The following is a 19,619-nucleotide window of genomic DNA, read 5'->3' as shown; positions in this document are numbered from 1 at the left end:
CAAGACTTCACACAGACTTGGAATGGAGAGCATGTGATATTTCCTGAGCTCCTGAGCAGCTTTAGACAATGACTTGATATTATTTAATCAACCGTTACTCGGGGTCAACACCATTGACATCTCCTTTGACGTTAATGCGAGTAAAAATAATACATTTTGGTGTGTTATAGGTGTTAAAAAAGTTATTTTAACTATGTTTAAGTCGAAACTTCAGGTCAAATAACTTTAAACCCTTTAACACCGAGCGCATTTTGCATTACCGTAATTACGCGACAGTTTGTGCTGTTGGAAAAATTCCAACGGTTTCTGGAAGGTGAGAAGCTGTACGTCAACGTCCACACGTGTTTATTACGGTAATTTCACACTCGCCGAAACAGGAAGCCAGCCAGAAAGGAGAGAGTTGGGAAAAACACCTGTACATAGTTTTTATTTTTTGGGCTATTTTTGGACATTGAGACAACGCCTCAAGAAAATGTTATTTTAAATAGGTCTTATACTGTTCAAATTTCCAATATAAAGCGCAAAATCTGGCATCTGTGTACATCTAAATAAAATGTTTTGTTTTTCTTCCATTTTAAATCGTTAATACACTATTTTAACGTGCAGTAAATAGTAAATTTTCTGGCCCTACTATGGTTAAAATAAGCAACTATTTTTATATTTTCTCACTTCATTCAGCGTAATCAGTTTCCTACATCGCTACGATTTAATAAGTTGTTTAATAAATGTTTTCTATCACGTCTTAAAAGCAAAGAAACACATTAACCTTGTGTAGCAAGAGCGATGTCATTTTATTGGTCTAGAGTTATGGCAGCTATGGAGGGACATTCTTTGTGTGTGCTGCTTTATAATGGTTTTCTTCCACAGGACACAACAGAACAAACTCAGTTGTAATGTGAGAAACGAGAAGAGTCAGTTATCACATAAAAAAAAAATCAACAACGTCCTCCAAATCATTTTAAAAACAAAAAGGAAAAAAAACAACAACAAAAAAACTGATTTACTCTATAATTGTACTATTTTATCCAGGAAACTAAATTTCTATGGGTTAAAATAGTTTAAAAATTTTTTTTTAATAATAATAAAAAAAAGATAACAAACAACAATAAGGTCACAGAGTCAGGTTTTGTTTGGTTGAGAGATGATTAATGGTTCAGAGGCACTGGTTTAGGAGGAGGACAAGGCTGCACTCGATGACTGACGGACAGGAGGACAGCATCCTGTTTTTAATTTTTTTTGAGTGTCAGAGGACCGCTTCCTCTGTGAGGACACGGACAAAACAAAAATGACACAGACACGGGCGTGGCCAGGCCTCCGCATCCACAAGAAACCAAGTAACCAACTCTCTCACTCAGTACAGCAGGCTCAGGGACAGGGGAGTCCTTCCCCGACAGTAAAAATGCAGTTTGAGGTCCAGCTTTTTTCGGTTATGGTATAGTGACGGGAAGAACAGTACAATGGCACCCTCTATCTGTGGAGCAGTGCGCTACAAGTACATACGAGATGGGACTAATGAGGAGGCAAGCGTTTAGGCATGATGGAGATGGCGTATAAGCATCAGCTCAGACAGGACTGAAGGAGCACAGAGGACAGAGACAGAGTGAAAGGGATTTTGTGACTCAAAGCGTCACAGTTCACATGTGCAATTATTTAGCCGACAGCAGCGGCAGGTGTTCCACCAAATACTGCAGCCTCCTCCCAAAGTCAGTTTTTCTTTCATCTCACCCTCAGAGACATGATAAAGGGTTAAGGGGAGGGAAGGCGAGGAGGAGGTGGAGGAGGAGAAGAGTGGCGATTTGTTTATTCACAGGTCATTTGGGTTGACGATGGTGAAGTCGGAGTCTTTGCTGTGCGTGGAGCCCTCGTCTGGGCTCGACGAGCCCGAGGTGACGCCAGCCATCAGCGGGTCGTGAAAGGTGACGGCCGCGCCCTCGGGTTCAATTCTCACGAGGCCACGGGCTCGCAGAATTGGAGGGGTTTGTTCAGCAGCTGCTGCCCTTCCTCCTGCTTCTCCTCCTCCTCCTCCTCCTGTTCCTCTTCCTCCTCCCTCAGGAGCCTGCAGGTCTCCTTCCTGGGATACAAGGATGTAATCGTCCCAGTTTTTACCCTCTGAGCCGAGAGAGGACGCCACCTACAAAAGAGGTGAACATAAGTGAAAGCTGTCCCCAAATGCAAAGAAAAAGGGTCAGTAAGGAGCTCTCTGTTGAATAAGACGCCACATTTACCGACATGCAAATCTGTGGTGTTAATAAAGAGGAAGCTGGGAGATGCTTTTGTGAGGAAGAGGATGCTGGGAAGCTGCTGTGGAAGAAGAGACTGCAGAAACCAAAGCTCATTGCTGTAATGGAGATGATGCACCTGAATGGTGAGTCAGGTTTGGGTGGGGGGGGGGGGCAATGGAAGGGTGAATTCACACAAAGCCTTCGTAATGGAACCCCAGCTCGTTTGCTCGGAAAGTCCGGTTCATTTGGGGAGGTGCAAACTCTGGTCCACCTAAAAACATAGGTCTTGGTTCGCTTCAAGTGAACCAAATGCAGGAAGCGGAGGTCAACGCAGGGCATTGTGTCCTTCAGTGTTGAAAAGGCGCTTATGAATAAAATGTATTATTGACCTCCACTAGGAGGTATATGTTTTCGCCTGAGTTTGTCTGTTTGTCTGTCAGCAACATAACTCGAAATGTCCCAACGGATTTGGATGAAAATGTCCACAATGGGATCAGGAACACGTGATTCAATTTTGGGCGTGATCCGTAGAAGCTATCACTATTTTTATTGCTATTTTGTGGGGGGGCTGAGCTGCCTTGGTGGAGGTCTGCGCTCTCCAAGTGCTTTTCTAGTTATTCTTCTAGAAGATGGTGTATCGTATGTTTGCATAAAACAAAATAAAAAAAATCCAAGACCGATACGATTTCATGTCTTCTCCTTTTAATCTCCTAGTAATTATTGATGCAGCACCACCTCAGACGAGGAGGGGAATATTATTCAAAAGGTTCGATTTGTTTCACTAAAGTGCAGCGTGAAAGCAAACTGGGACCGGCTGAATGTTTTAACGCCCCAATCATACCAAGTCTAGGTAGGTGTGAAAAGGAGCTGAGAATCATTCAGCTCCTTTTTAATCTTGACTGGATTAAAATTAGTATAACTCCCAAAGTACATGCTGAGTCTTTCAAAAAACCTCAAAGAAGATTAGAGGGTTTAGCAACCACGAAAATCCAACTGAAGTATTGGGGGAAAAATGGCTCTTTTGAGGTGGCATTTCAAGAAAAATATACACCACTCAGAAAAAGTTAAGGATATTTGACACGAATATCCCTACGAAAAGTTCATGTTACAGTGATGTTCTACCATGAAAGCAGGTCATTTAAATAGAAGGATGGTCATTTCTTTATCTCAAACAAGAGCTAACAACAGTGGCGGCAATACCACAACAAAAATCTCAATAACTTTTGATTGTGTTGTCTTGGTCTCATGATGTCAACATTTGAACAGTATTAGTAGACGACTGTTTGAACACAAATTGTGACTTATTGTGAGTAGCGTATGTGTGATTTGTGTATTATGTTGACTTTAAAGCATGTTAACCTGTTGCTCAGGTGGGGTCATGATCTGCTCCTCTTCTTCTTTCTCATCCGTGCTAATGCTGCCATCCAGATCAGAGTCCCTGATCTGCAGGCCGTTTCCTCTCTGTTGTTGATGGTGATGACTGACGGTCAGAGCGGTCTCAGCTGCTGCCGCTGCTGCTGCAGCCGCCGCCGCCGCCGCTGTGGACGTGTAGTGATCATCAGCGATGGTGATCTCCTCGTTCTCCTCGGACTCCAGCTGACTTTGGTTGAAGCGCAGCTCCCCCTTCAGAATGTCTTTAATCTGAGCCGCAACAGAGAACCAGAAAAGGTGCATGTGTAACAAAAGGATGACTATAATATAAAATAATAATCACAATTAGCGACTGTGTGTATTTGCTCACCTGTTTGAGTCCAGCTAACGACACCAGGACCTCATCCTCTTTCTCCAAGTGTTCCTGAAGAATGACTTCCTGGATTTTACCTGCGGATATATAATTTCTGAGATCAAGCACACAATGTGTCCTCTAATCTTACATTAAAACATATCTGAACTGTTTGAATACAACATGGACAAAATAATCAATATACAACTATAAGAGTGACTGTAGAAAACTATGGGTTTACTCACAGATGTGTGTGTTCATCATCTTAGCACAGTATTTGCTCATGGCCTCCAGGTCGTTGATCTGTCCCTGCAGGAAAGACACCTGGGCCTCCAGCTCCTCGTCCTGATGACAACACAAACAAACCGATACGTCAGATTAGTGATTATCTTTCAAACTTTTAAGAGATGACGAGAGGACGTCTGGCCGACTGACAGTCTGACGGAGAGAAGCGGTCTCACCGTCTCCTTCTTGCCCATGGTCTTGCTGTGGGAGCGAGAGCGAGTGATGTGGAAGAAGGACTCCTTCTTGGCGGCAGAGAGGGGCGGAGAGGAAGTGCCGACATCACTGCCTCTGGAGGGAGGAAGGGGCGGGGAGGCGGTGGAGTGACCCCTCCCACCAGAGAGACTTTCTATGCTGGGAGAGGAGCTGACCGTCCGGGAGCTTTGACCTGAGAGAGAGAGGAAAAAGTAAGAATGTAAAACTGTGATCTGAGAGTATGGACATTCATTCAGAATTTAAAAAGTTTTAAATTATTAATTCTGTGTTCTTATTCTGTCTTTAAAAGACACATGAATATTCAAATGAAACAGAGAAGCAATCAATTTTTTTTTTTTAAAGAGTTTCCATTTCACAAATGTAAAATGTGTAGGAAGTACACAATGTAATCATTAAGTAAAGTCCAACCCACAGAGCAGCAGTGGGAGCATTGATTGGCTGCTGCTGCTGCTTTGTGAATGCTGTTGATTAATCCCTCATTTAAATGCAAATTCAAGCAACTAATTTATACAATCATTTTTGCAATTAACATTTTAAGTGATGATTAATTAAAAATAATAATAAAAAATAAATAATAAAAAAATATATATACACATACATATACACACATATTTTTGAGTCCATATAGAAAGAAGGTACATTTCTGTATAAAAGTTACCACACATGACAAACTTAACAACTGCAACATCAAGGCGAAGACCATGCAAGCTCAAAGCAACACACTGCTGACCACAGACATCACATGACATCACATCCATGAGATGTGTATTGGTTTGCATTTGCACTGAGGTGACGCCGTTGTCTCCCTCTGCTGGTCAACATGCAGCATTGCAGTACAAGCTGTATCCATGTGCTGTAAATTGTATATGTGTATATTTTTCCTTTTAAAGCATGCTGCACTAACAGTGAATCACACAGCGACAAGAAATGTAATCCACCAAACAGTGGATTACAAAGTTTGCGTGCAGACATGAAACGGGAGTGAAACAAGCATCAACGAATGGGGTGGGGGGGGGTGGGTGTAATCACACAAGCAGTTGTCATGGCAGCGGTTACCTTGAGTGTCTGTGTGAGTCTGGGCTGAGAGAGAGACCTGAGACTGAGACACTCCACCTGAAACTGTATCTAACACAAAGGAGTCAAAGCTGAAGCTGCACTGGACATAAAATATATGAGACGCCAATTATGAAGTAGAGCTGGGACAATTAATCGATTATTAATCGATTACTAAATTAATCGTCAACTATTTTGACAAACGGTTTGAAGCTTTTTTCATGATTAAAACAAGATTTTTTAATCGATTATGAAAATAATCGTTAGTTGCAGCTCTATTGTGAAGCATTTTCTTATTATCTTTAGGACGATGGACGCGCAGTATGCTGCGTCTTAATTAGTAAAGTCAGTGCAAAACAAGGATGTTCTAAATCTTGATCAAGAGAGCGCTTGTTTTGGTGACATTTATCTCCCTGCTAATGCAAACATGGCAGAATTCATGTAAAAAAATTAATTTAAAAAAGGACTACGATTAAAAATGATAACCGTTCTGTCTGCACTGGTGTTAACATGAACATGCAGCAAATTTACCAGCAACACAATTCCCAATCTTAATGAGGAGATAAGTAGCTGGTCATCAGGAAGTTGCTGTATAAAAAATCTGAAACCATTTCCTTCCTGTAAGCGTCCTTTCACTCACCTTTGCTGAGGTGGACAGGCATGCTCTCAGACTTGAGCAGGCGATAGTGCTGATTCTGCGTGTGGCTCTGGACCGGAGCGTGTCCCGATGGCGGCTCCGCCAGCGGGTGAGGCAGGGTGGGCACAGGGGCCGAGGCAGGGGACGTAGATGAGGAGGAGGAAGAGGAGGAGTGCACCTCGCTGTTGATTGGCGAGACGCCGCCGGAGCCACCTAATATGGCTGGAGCAATGAGCTTCCTGCCGAAGCTCAGCAGGCTGCTGGAAACCTTATTGATGTTGAGTGGGGCTGCTTTTGTACTGGAAGAGCTGGGAAAAAAACCAAAACATTTAATTTCAGATGAAGGCAATGAAATGCTTCCAATTTATGTAGTAAACACACAGGGTTATTGACAGTGAGTGTCACAAATCACACCTGAATGATATAACCAAATGAGATTTCAGAGTAGAGCATCCTAAACTAAAGGACTTTTCAGAAAATCAATTTTAGAAGAATATGAACATGCTTAATAATCATTTTTGCACTCGCTGAATGCAGTGTTCTGCTGTATTTGCAACTGCTACCTTATCAATAGTTATGTATAGGCTCATTAAGCCATTAAACCCAACAGAGCATGAGAATAAAAGCAGCCAGTGAAGTCGAACACATGGATGGACAGTGGAGAAGACACTTTTTATTATTCCGCTCTGATCTAGATGGTAGACAATATTAAATGATACTTCCAGGAACTACAACACACACATTATCTTCAGTTTTCAATAAACACATTGGTACTTTAAAAAATATATATTTTAAATGTATTCTTTTTTTCTTACCGTGTCTTGTTCATCAGGTCAGCTCCCCTCGTTTTATAGTAATCCAAGTTCTGCTGAAACTGGTAGTTCACAGGTCGTGGGTTGTTCTAGAATACAAACAGCAGACAAAATACATTTCCGTGTCAAATACTCCATGACAACACAGGAGAGTAAACAGACAACTTAAACACCTGTGTCAATGCTGGACTACGTCAACAAGCAAATGTGTGCATCTCAATGTCTGATGCTGTCATCTGAGGAAAGTAGTGGACATGAATGAGGTGTTTGGTATATGGGTAAGATGGTTTGCAGTGAGTCGTTTGCTCGAGTTGAAGAAACAGTGACTTTGAATATAACATACTTGGACGCCAACAGCTGCAGTTATTATGACAAACGGAAGAAGATTAATCTTCTGATGCAATGAATCTTGTGTGTGAGCACAAAAAAGGGTGAAGATGAAACAAGAGCAAGACGGAGAACATGTGATCCTTAGTAACAATCAATATTGAGGCTCCTATATGCTATTTGTTTTAAATGTCAGATGTAAAACTGTAAACTTAGTATTTGTTTCACAGTAACAAAGCTGGTAGCTACTGTCATATCAGCATCGACAGTAGTTGTGCTTGAGAAGGTTCTCATTCATCCATGTTATAGATGTTATGAAGAAAGCTCTTAGATGTGCTTAAACAAGTCCAGCGTCCTACTTCTACTGTATGAGCCACCATGTTTTCATTTACAACAATATAACTAAAAAGACTAGGAAATGATTTGTTAAGATTCACTCTTAACAAATGTAAGGGCTCTTCCCTGGGTCAGGAAGGAACATCGGTCTTTTAATCGCATAACTGTCCGCTGGGTTTCTTGACAGGCTTAAACTCTGCAGGTGACTTACTGAGGTCACCAGTGTGTGCAGCGCCGAATTTGATGTTTTTTTGGATAAGAAATGCTAGAGATTTTGGTCGAATTGCAACAGGTGCATTTGCTCAACTAGCCACTTCCCCTGCTTCTCACACATTGTCACACAGTTGAGAGTCAGGACAAATATTTTTTTGTTCAGGTATTAACTGTGAAAACCACTGAAATGTTAGCAACTCAACTATTTGCTGCATAATTTAATTTGCTGCTGTAAACCATAAGGGTTCCAGCCCACTGCTTTCTTTAAGTGATCACGAGTCCAAAGTCAAGCATCAGTTCAATGTTTATATTCATTTCCTTTTTTATGCAACATTTCTTAATCCTCCCACTTCTTCATTTCATCATCTGGCTGCCAAGGCATAGTGAAAGTACGTACAGTATAAACGCTGTGACATTCAGAGAAAAGAGAAGTAACAAACACAAACAATGTCAGCTGTGGACATTAAGTCAACGCCACTATTAAATTGATTATGCGAGTGTGGCTGCTTACTTTGGGATCTCTGAGGAAGAGAGCCTTTTGAAGCAGAGCGTTGATGTCTCCTAATGGAGGGTAGTGCATTAGCAGGCCAAGGCAGGTCTGGAAGTTACTTGCAATGACTGAAACGGGAAAGCACACAAATGCAGCATTAGCGTACGGACATCTAGGGCTGAACCATTTGGAATAAATATCTAACTGTGATTGCGATACGATTTGCGGTATCAGAGGGAACGGCCATTCTTACATCATTGTTCTCATTTTCATTCGAAAAACATGATTACTGTGTGCCAAATTAAGCATTTGAACTGTGTCGGAGTGGGACAAATTCTTTCCATGAATATTGTAAACTGTGCTGATCCAAGTCAGAAATACTATTTTATCACCTGGATCATAAATTACTTGTTCCATCCTTGTGTCACTACATCCTTCAGGAGGGGCATTTCTCTGACAAATGGTTTCCTCTTTTGTTTCAAGGACACAGAGCAGCTCTGAAATCCTGCAGATTTTGTGTTGTGTTCAATCCTGGTCTCAAAAGTATTCTTTGGTAATAGAAAGTGCAGACCTGGGATCAACCAACTTACAAAAAAATGACTGTATCTACAGTATGTATGGAAGAAAACATGTTATCTATTTAAAGCAACATAAGACAGAGGATTCAGATTCTTCTAGTAATCCCTTTCTTATGAGGTTGTATGCTAGTATAAATAAAACAAAAAGGCTTCAGGGAATTATTTCAGTAACAAACGGAGCATACGAGCATCTCGGATGTAGAGCAGCATGGCCACAAAGACGTAGTCCACCAAGTCCAGAGTGATGCTGTCGGCAAACAGGGCATCCCACACCACCAGCAAGTCCTGGAGCGGAAACTCGCGACCAAACAGCAGACGGACCCACCGGCTAACGGACATGAAGACAGGAGAGGAGTGTGTTTGTGTACAGTCGAGAAAAGGAACAGGTATAGTGAAGAAGAACTGCAGATACTGACATGCCGTAGATCTGTGGTGCAATCTCCAGCCGGTTGAGGTGCATGTGCAGTTCCACGTCGTGTTTCTTCACCAGCTGGTCCTGGATGCGGTTGACTTTGGCCACGATGGCAACAGATGGCCCCGAGTCCTGGGGCCGAGCAAATGGGATGCTGGTCAGCATCTCCTCCTTTCCCTTTGGGGAGAACGTCAACATGCAATTAGCATAAAGTATAGTTTATAGCGTTAAATTTGGAGCAGCTGCAGCATTTGATTACAACTTCCGGAAAAAAAGAAGAAGAAGAAGCAAAAGTGACAGTTTCTTTTAAAGGAAGTTAACAGCACATTATGTTTAAGAAACGTATGAAATCAAAGTCCTTTATGATACTTTTTATGGTGAGTATTTATTTGCAATAGCAACACAATGTATTTACACTTAATAATGACCTCTCCATGTAGTAGATTCTAACTGAATACATACGATATATAAAAGGGTTTAAATTTACTAATGCTTTTGGTTCTGATAAAAAGAATTAAACAAAAAAACAAACAAATGTATCTATCTCAGAAAATATTGCAAATATGTCAGAATTATTGCAGGGAAGAGCAGAGGAAGAAGTTGAAGCATTTCTGTTACTTGACACATTTTTATAATATTTGCTTGCGGTCAAACTGCACAGACTGTTACTATGGTAACCACAGTTGTCTTCGAACTAAACCAGGGGTTGAATCTTTAAGGAATAAGCATTAACAACCTTTTTAAGTATAATATAAAAGTATAAGTCAAATCGTCCATGAATCAGCAATCAGCTGTTATTGTGCTGCGATGCAAAGATTACAGAAGAAATTCTGCTGTTCAGACTGAACTGACCTTCCTCACTTCTCTCTCGAAGCTGGAGAACCACGGCTCGGCCGTCTCCATTAGCAGTGAGAACATGGCGCTAAAGACAGACAGGAGAGAGAGTATGCGTGTGAATGATGAGACAACATAATAAGAATACAAAGATGTGGGGGGGGAAAAGTAGCGATTTGAAAGGTAATGAAACTTTTAAATCTGAATTAAGCACAATACTCACTAGGCATCATGCTCAAGGTAAACAGGATCCAACAGACTCTTCATCTCCTCACTGTAGCCGAAAAAAGAAAACATTAGATTGTTCTTTCTCCAAATGAACCCAGAGATATTTTGACTGAAGCACGTCTGACCTGGGGCTGGCCGTCTCGCTCGCATGCTGGAAGGCTTGATGGTCACAGTGCAGCACGAACACTATGGGAGCGAGCAACTCGTGCATCCCCTGAAGGAGTACAGGAAGAAACAGAGGTGTGAGAGGCTAGTGGGAGATGTGGAAAAAAATATGGTTGATTTTTCAGTCAGTCTTTCTTTAATGCTGATGCACGAGGCATCTAATCCACGTCGACAGGTTTAATTTAGACTTTGTTAGCCACTGCCCGGCCATATGTCACTTCCAGTTTGTTAAATGATGCTGTACTTGCCGACTACTCATTCACTGGCACCTGTTACAGACACTGATCATGATTAGGTGACAAAGGCGTTTTGTCCTTTTGACTGAACTCACAAACACACACACATATATATATAGAAACTAGCACCACCCATGTGGATTAAAGGATTAATTTTCAAAAGATTCAATGATGATTCAAACTTTTAACATTAAGTTTTGTGGGGCATTGCGTCCATACCTGTTTATACAGTAACTGTTCATTTTCTCGGGCATAACAGAAGAGAATGTCCGTCAGCTTAGCCCTCACGTCCTCGTCCTGGAAGTAACGTATCTCGGGAAACCTTAAGGAGATGGTGAAGATGAAAGGGTTAAAAAAAAAAAAATCACGCCACCCGCTGAAAACAACTAAACGATAAGAAATACAATAACACTGACGTTCTTAACACATCCTGTTTAACCATTCCCTTCAGCTCTTTATCCTGGAAGAACTTGTTCCACAGGCTCTGGCAGGAAGAGGAAATGATAAGAGAGTTAAAATCAGAAACCTTATAATAATATTATAATGGAAAAGTTTATGCTTATACTTTTAAAGTTAACTTAAATTAGCAATTTAGAAGAATCAGAATGAGAATATAGTTCTCTATAGTTCTCTTTTGTTGTTGCTGCTGTTTTTAAGTTTAGCTGTCTATATCCAAGCCATAAAATGTATCCATCATCAACACCTACATCAATTTTACTGGCTTTGTCATCACTGAAACACTTTAATTAAAAACAAAAAAAAACTAAAATTACCGTAATGGCTCAGAATCTGAAGTGAATAATCAAGACGATGCTTTACGTACCCCCTCATCCTGGGACAGTGGGTTGTTGACCATCAGGTCCTGCTGGCCTGCAGCTTTGCGAGGGTTCGTGATGTGCTGAGACACACACAAACAAAGAAAAGAAAAAGCAAAGTGCGCTGCCTTTAATTAAAGCACAGAGCAGTGATCACATTTCATTTGTCAACGACAGTCTACAGGACCATACTGTGACCTTACTCTCTCTCAAGTGTGGCAGAATAGAAGGACTCAAATGTTCTGTAGTGGCTGTATGTAGTGACTTCAAAACAATAAATTAAATTCTAAATCCAATAAAAATCCAAATTTACTTGAACACCACATCTACAAAGACAATTCAGGTAATTACCTAGACAACAATGACTCACAAAATCACAACAAAGCAAATGAAAATTAATTTTCTCATCATGCCAACAGAGTTGGCCACAGAGTGGCGCTCTCACCATCTCTTTGATCTTTTCATACTGGGCTCGGAGCTGGTTGGTCTTGTTGATCCACTGCCCTTTATCTTCAGGAAGAGCTTCCAGGTACAACTGCAGACAGACGGACAAGTTGTTTCACAGGATTTCATGTATTTAATGTCGCTGAAAAGCGACAAATATGCAGAAAATTGACACTTTCTAAACTAAACTCTCAGCTGCTGTTTCCTCCAAAAAAATGTCTTCAAGCTGCCAGGAATGCCGTCTTTTCTGAGGCAGGGAAATTGGCAAAGCCCTTTTAATCAAACTCAATGGGACTGCTCGATCCAATTGGCAGTTACCTTCCAGCATACGCTCCGAAAGCGGCTGCTCCTCAGCCGTCCGCTGATGCCTGCCTGCCGGATCCTGGCCAGGTAATTACTGTTGAGGAACAAGTCGTCCCATTCTTTCCTGCGCAGGAGAGGAGAGGCAGAGGACCAGGAGATTTATGAGCTTCTCAACTCAAATTGGGCATGGTGTTCCATCTAATGCATCATCCAGCAGCAAACCGTCAGGCTGAGATTTGAGTCGGGGCCAAGAGTTTGTGCTGCACTCGCACAGGAAAACACAACAAAAACACCTCACCTGTACGACAGAAAGGTTGACTGAGACTGTGAGTAGCTGCTGTCAAGAGATCCTCCTGTTAAAACAGACACAGGATCATATAAAACAACCTTTGACAACCCTCATCAGTCATTTTTGGAGTGTCACGTCATGGCAGAACATGCAAAGAGAGCCACAAGCAGGAAGAGTGATTGAAGAGAGTGGTTCTCTTTTGTCTTTATTGGTGATAATAAGTCTAATTTGGCCTGCAGGTGAGCACACGTTTAAGTCAAGAGAGCCGTCTATCAACATTAGTTAAGAGGAGGAGATCATTCCACAGGGACACTCCGTATGAATATTCATCAGTTACACAACATGTCAGCCCACACAACATTATCTCTCTCTCACGCTTAAACATAAATACACCTCAACCCCGGGGCATTGCTCCGACACTCTCACCATTCAGTTCACAAAATGTCATGACTTATCGCAGACTTCAAACCTATTGTGAAAGTGTCTTAGGAGCCTGTCTCGCTTAAGTGCATGAAAATACTCAAAAAGTGTTTGGAGTATTTCCTGCAGAGAATTTCCATCCATCCTTTACTTTGTGAATGAAGCTACTCACAGAAAAAATAACCTCGTTAAATCCTGTGAAATGTCAATAATGAAAGGTGACATACTGCTGCGGTTCTTGTTGAAGTTCTGGAGTGGGTCGAACCCCGTCTCCTGCTGCTCATCTGTCTGGAGAGGGTGGCGAGTCTCGAAATTAGGATGCTGCATGGCCACGAGCCAGCCCGATCTTGACGGTGAGAAAAAAGAGAGAAATAAACCTTATTGAAACGCAGCTTAATTAAAAAAAGTAAACAGGTCACTTTGGAAATCTCATCCCAGATTAGTCAAAGTGACCTTCAGTCAAATCAGAGAATCCCCGTTTAAAGTCCTCTTGAGTAGGAGTGCTGTTCTGGAGCTGATCTCTGACCTTTCCATTGAGTGCTGCTGTTATCTGTGGTTTAACTGTTATCCTGGCACTTACTCTCACAGCCTTGTGATTCTCCACAGCCAAGACTCAAAAGAAAACGATGATGCTGCAAGAAGAAGAGACAATGAAAGTAAGGCTGGTGAAAACAGGGTAAAGTACTTCCTGTTATTAGTCAGGAGGAAAAAAACAACAGTTGTCGTTCTAGAATAAAGTAGCTAGTAGATGATAAATCCACCATTTGACATCAAATTTCAAACATCAGTCTGACTGAGTGCGTGAAAAGTAAATTATTGATTTATGACGGACTTTGGTTAAACTTTTAAACTTTTCTTTACGACGTGCTGACTCGGGCTCTGCTTTGAACAGAACTTAACGGCATCAAATAAAACACAGACTCTTAATATAGTCACTGAATAATGGCTTCAATTAACAGGCAGCAGTTGAGCTGCCTGATGCTCCACCATCCTCGCTGCGATGTATTAAAACCCAAGTAGTAATGCTAATTAGGTCATTAAGCCGGCAAATTAGTGCATTAGTTAAATATTCTGATGCGGATAGACGTGTCTTCACAGAACACAAACAGTGCGGCGCTCCTCGTGTAATGTTGTAAATAAACTGTACATATAAAAGTTTCACTTTCTCATGTCCTAAGTAAGTTTTTAAAAACCAATGGCATCGAACAGAATGTTAAACCAACCAGTGAGTCCAAACTCCACAACAGTGAACACTGTCATCTACTAAGACGTATAACAATATGACAAATAATCAACTGTTTACGTCTGTGTTTTTGACAGTTAGACGTCACTGTCGTCTGTGAGAGATCCAAATATAGAACCTCTGAAAGAGTCAGTTGATGAAATCAGTCTGTTGATTGACAGGTTTTATCTACTGCTTTGTCTATTTCCACACAAAATCATGTGGCTTGAGAAATGAATGATTTGCTCAGGGTTTTTTTTTTTTTTACAGCTGTCAGAGTAAAAGCATCTTACAAGACATACATATGAAGACGACACACTTACTTCTATGGCACATTATTGCGAGCGTTTAGATTTACATTACACCAAAGAAACTTTAGAGGTATACGTGACAAATTATAATGATCTCTAATTAATTATCCATGATAATGAATATCCAATTAAACCACAAAACAAAGCATGGTTCCTGTAAAAATCAGCCGTTATCTGAAAGTCTTATTCATGATGATCACAAATATCAATGTGGGAATCGGGGAAATTCTGAACCGGCTCCTTCCTGCGAACAATTCCTCTCCAAAACAATTCCCGTTAACTAGTTCTGCCTCAATCCTTTATCTGGCTTGGGATTATTCCACTGTTTACGACAATGGTTAGCCCAACACACGAGCCAAGAGAACGGCGATTATAAGTTGTGAAAATAACACAACAAAAGGCGTCTCTTAAACCTATTAACCATGTGAATGGATCACCGCTCTATAAATCAGCTACACATGCCATCAAAATAGGAATTATTTCATATGAATAATGTATGCGCCTGTTTTCTTTGGAAACATCTGTTCCCCTCACAGACTAATGCTCTCCCTTAAGTCAGTGCGGTTTTCCTCGTTTTCCCCCTCACACACAAAGCGCCACACCATCAAATAATGAGAAATAATCCACAACTGTGAGGAAAAACAAAGGAATCTGTGTTAATATGAGCATCCACAAATAGCCTGAATACATATAATAAAGTATCCTGAGAGACGACAAATATAAAAGTAGTCCGTTACCTTACATATTTAGTGACAAATGATATGATTTGACAAAAAAGTGTAGACTCTTTTCCCTAACATCAAAGTTTCCACCCTTCTTGTAAAAAATTAAACAGCATTGTAAATATTCTGATCACTCAGTTTGCTTAGAGGAGTGCTGAACTTTGAATTTTTATGAAAACTGAAAGACAACGTGGGTAAAAAGACTTGAGGCCTCGCCATGTTTGTAGCACAGTCTTGCCTCGAGCAAGTCTTCTCTTGGCCTTCTGTTGCCTTCATTACTTCCTCCCGGAGTCAAACGTGGAATGACATCCTAACTTTTTTTTTTCCACGGCACACACAATAATCAAGGCAAATTAGCTTCTGCATAATTTACTCCGCAGCACCTGGAGACACCTCAATAATTCAAATCACGAATCTTTCATGAAATAATCAAATCAATACATAATGAAATGCATAAATAAATCAGCAGACAAATAACACTGTGTCCATCTGTTCTCTATGTGTTACTGGGATTTACAACTATCAATCCATGCAGCTAAATCTAAAAACTCCTCAACCATTTTTCTTGTGAAAATGAATACCTCAAATGTGCTTTCAAAAAGGAAAAAATGAAAATAATTCTGGATTGTGTAAAGCACCTTGAATGTCTATCAGTGTCTTTTTTTTTTTCTTATCCAATGACTACTTAATTTAGGGTGCATAAATTACCAGAGCCACACATAAAAACAAAAAGGAGACAAACATTTAGAAATAAAGAAATAAGAATTTTGAGATTAAAGTCAGATTGTTGAGTCAGAAAAAAAAAGAATTCTGACTTAATCTCAGAAATCTGACTTTTTTTTTTTTTTAATGTTCCTAATCCTCTTCCGTATTGGACTGCATGTGTTTGCAGAAGTGATGAAATGTACAAGGTTTCTTAAATGCACCTTGAAGCTGCTCTTCTTATCCCAACAATGGAAATACAAATATTTGACAGATAATCCCCAGTGAAAATATGCAATATGTACATTAGTTTCATATTTCAACAGCTACAACCGATCTAACGCGTCTCACCCATCTTCAACTGAAGCGAGGAGAACATTTTCAGTGTAACCTACAACATTTAATCCAATCAGGAGCCAAGCATCTACCGATTCTGCACCCTACTTGAATGCAGAGGTCAAACTCGCAATCACTATTTGGTGTGTGTGCACAAATTTCAAACAATTGTGAAACTAATCCCAGATTAGTCAAATACATTTAACGTTTTGCTAAAGTATCTGCAGAATTCCCTTTCAGAGACATCTGCTGAATATGAAGAGGCTGCAGCCTGGTTTTCAGCTCTGGAAAATGCTTGCCATCACTGTTCAAAACAAGTCGAGACTTTTAAGGATTCACTAATAATAACAGCCATCATGTGAACCTTTATTTCCGCTTCACCGTTACCAGAGAGATGTAATGCAAAACAGAACTACCAGAAAAAGAATCGACACAAAGGCTCTTTAGAGGATGAGGATTCAAATAGGATCCAGCAACCCACAGATGAGAGGAGCCCTCACTTGCAGCTACAGCCGCAGATTGCCATTTAGTCAAAGTAAAAACACCCCAGATAAACAAACTCACATGCCTCTACTTCAGCACACAGTGAGAACCCAGGAGCCTCCACAGTCACATGCTTCACAAGAGGCAGAGAACATGGTTAGTATGACCTTAACTTTGGCAAAACACTGTGAAGTTGCTGGGTCTTGACTGATTCACTTAGCAAACACTCGACTAGAAGTGTAAATGACAGACATCCATCTGATGCAGTGCTTGAAAACTTTGGGGTGAAGACATGTGAGTCACAAGATAAATCTCAAGAGTGAAATATTTGTCCTCTAATATTAGCTTGTGAATTAATGATATCAACTCCTGGGGGCTCACAATGCAATGTGGAGCTTCTGAGAACTGACTGACTATTTTGCTTTGTACTGACAGATGGAAGTAGTTCTACTTTTTAACAGGTCACAAGCTAAAAGGATTGGGAACCAGCAATAACAGGAGGGAGGCCTGCAGTGCAAGAAGAACAAGGAAGAGACATTTGAACTTCCAGTAAGCCTCTGCCATTTCCACAAACAAACCATCTCCTTCAGCAAGTTTAACAACTTCATTCAGAATAACCACATCTCTGACCTCTAACGCATTTCCTCTTACTGCGATTGCTGCTGTGTAAATGCAAATGTATACCTTTTTAAGTTGGGACGGGACAAGATTTGCTTTTATCGCGCCACACAGCGATTAAAAGCACTCGCAACAAGTCGACTGTGGTGAATTTCAACGATGCGGATAATCATGAAAGGGGAAAGTATTCATATTTCATACGAGTGCCTTGGAAAAAGGTGAGGAACATTAAGTCTTCAAGAGCTATTTTTAAATACCAAAAAGGGGAGCCACGTCTTTTCAGTTATTGCAGGACTTTTATCATTTATAATAATCCTATTTAATTAAGATTCTTGCATTACCTTTAAAATGCTCATATGGATCCATAAAACATGTTCTTCTAATATGAGTAATTTAAAAAAATAAATAAATACAATTAGTAACATCCGTACATCTTAAGCTTTCAGAATAATGTGCACAAATATTCATCTGTATTTGTGCAAATTTAATGAAAGCTTGAGGTTGTCAATGTAGGATTTAAACCTGCAAATAATGTCCCCAAGATTATTTTGATGCTACATCAACTTACAACAGGGTGAATGTCACCTCTGCCAAAGCCTGAGCAGGTCTGCATCGCCTGCATTGGCACAAACATATACTGTACATACATTATAACAAAGCATATATTTACAATTTTAGTAATGATATTGTGAATCCCAATTATTACACATTCACATTGACAACAGTCAATTTAGAACAGGGGTTTCAAACCCAAATGACCCAGATGCCACCGAGCATCTAGCTTGGTCAGTAGGGGGGTCAGTATGTGGGAAAAAAAGTCAAACTTTTTGAGAAATAGACATCAAAATAATTATGATGATATTTCACATAATTTCAAAATAAAAGTTCATGTTGATATGGAACGACAACTCGTTCACAATACAAAAGCATTTATGGTGCAAAATGAACCTATTAATGAAACAAAAACATACAAAAAATAACTAATTGTAACTTCATATCAAGTGAAGACTGAACCCAGACTGAAATTGTTTGGGGGCTCCATATTATGCAGATTTACTGTACATTCTAAATGTTTTTGTACAGTAAATCTGCATGTGTTTGCACTGTGTAAAGAAGCTGGAGTGGTCAGGAAACTGAAACAGGAAATATTCCAAAAGCTACTAGGCCACATACTGAGGTTAGTGTGAATATATCTGCTGCAGAAAGCATACAAATACAGAGGAAGACAGATTAATGTTATGCAGTATATTGGGGTTGGAGTTTTGAGGCCTGGAAAGATTGGAGAGTGACACTTCAAAATAAATCACTAGGACTGTGTTCTAATGAATTCGACAGACAAAATTCACAATTATCCTGATTCATAGCATCAAAAACCGTCCATATTACCAACCCTCTGCACTCCTTTAAACACATTATTAAAACTCTCAGACAGGAAGGTGTCACACTGTAGAGGACACAGTGTACTAGGAAAAACCACTGCTAAAGTCTATGGTTCCCATGATAAGACATAGCCAGCACTGGCGGCAATAACAAGTGTGGTGCATCACGAATGACAGGAAGGCGAGGATTACCGACGCAGTCAGGGCAGAAAGCCAGACAAACAGCTCAGTGTACCCGCTTGTGTCCCGTGTCAGTTAGTAAATAACGTCCACGAAGTGCAAACTATCTAAATACAACTCACAGTTACGGGTCGCACGCGTCGGTGTGAAGACAGGACACGACTAACGAATCAGGGAAGCTAAAGTTAGCCTCACTGTTAGCTACGGACGGGCCTGCGGTTACTTCCGATACACGCGCGCAACTGCTGTAAAAAAGAAGAAAAAAAACCACGCACGAGACAGAGTGTGACACGCTGCTGGACCGAGCCGTGACAAGTGACGCAGACGGTACCGGGGTGTCGGTGTGTGTTTTGTTGTTTTTTAGTACCTGTTTAGTTCACGCAGGACTCCTCATTCTGCAGTGTAGTTCTCTCTGCTGCTGATTTGTAAACAGTAGTGGGTCAGGCGGATGTGCTGAAGACCAGCTGACTGGTCACGTGACTGTGCCTCTGTCTGTCTGTCTGTCTGCAGGTAGCTGCTGCACACTTTACTACAAGGAAGCAAAAGCTTGTTCACAGCAAATCCTAGAAGAAACAAACACTATAATAAAACAGACTAAAGGAATTTAAGGCAGTGACTATATAATTACAAT

General features: G+C 40.7%; 1 protein-coding gene across 1 annotated transcript; it reads right to left on the bottom strand.

Moving 5' to 3' along the window:
* Positions 1-845: 845 nt before the first annotated feature.
* Positions 846-19,397, bottom strand: tbc1d5 (TBC1 domain family, member 5). The gene is made up of 23 exons (XM_083899428.1): positions 19,356-19,397; positions 13,616-13,667; positions 13,263-13,381; positions 12,625-12,679; positions 12,342-12,450; positions 12,025-12,114; positions 11,588-11,662; positions 11,181-11,248; positions 10,984-11,086; positions 10,489-10,577; positions 10,359-10,409; positions 10,154-10,223; positions 9,306-9,478; positions 9,075-9,217; positions 8,333-8,439; positions 6,949-7,034; positions 6,137-6,441; positions 5,500-5,562; positions 4,407-4,615; positions 4,191-4,290; positions 3,964-4,043; positions 3,582-3,863; positions 846-2,131 (listed from the first exon to the last, which is right to left on the bottom strand). Exons 3-23 carry the CDS (start codon positions 13,360-13,362, stop codon positions 1,805-1,807), a joined length of 2,685 nt encoding a protein of 894 aa, XP_083755554.1. The 5' UTR covers positions 13,363-13,381; positions 13,616-13,667; positions 19,356-19,397; the 3' UTR covers positions 846-1,804.
* Positions 19,398-19,619: the final 222 nt, after the last annotated feature.

This window comes from Microchirus variegatus (assembly GCF_963457635.1).
Source record: "Microchirus variegatus genome assembly, chromosome: 13".
NCBI classification, from domain to species: Eukaryota; Metazoa; Chordata; class Actinopteri; order Pleuronectiformes; family Soleidae; genus Microchirus; species Microchirus variegatus.
Note: the sequence above shows the minus strand (reverse complement) of the source record. Positions and strands in the feature narration are given on the sequence as shown.

Coding starts and splice junctions, on each gene's coding strand:
- tbc1d5 (XM_083899428.1), bottom strand. CDS start 13,362: ATGCAGCATCCTAATTTCGAGACTCGCCACCCTCTCCAGACAGATGAG. Junction 10,224..10,358: donor TACCTTGAGCATGATGCCTA/GTGAGTATTGTG, acceptor GTCTGTCTTTAG/CGCCATGTTCTCACTGCTAA. Junction 4,291..4,406: donor CCATGGGCAAGAAGGAGACG/GTGAGACCGCTT, acceptor TGTTGTCATCAG/GACGAGGAGCTGGAGGCCCA.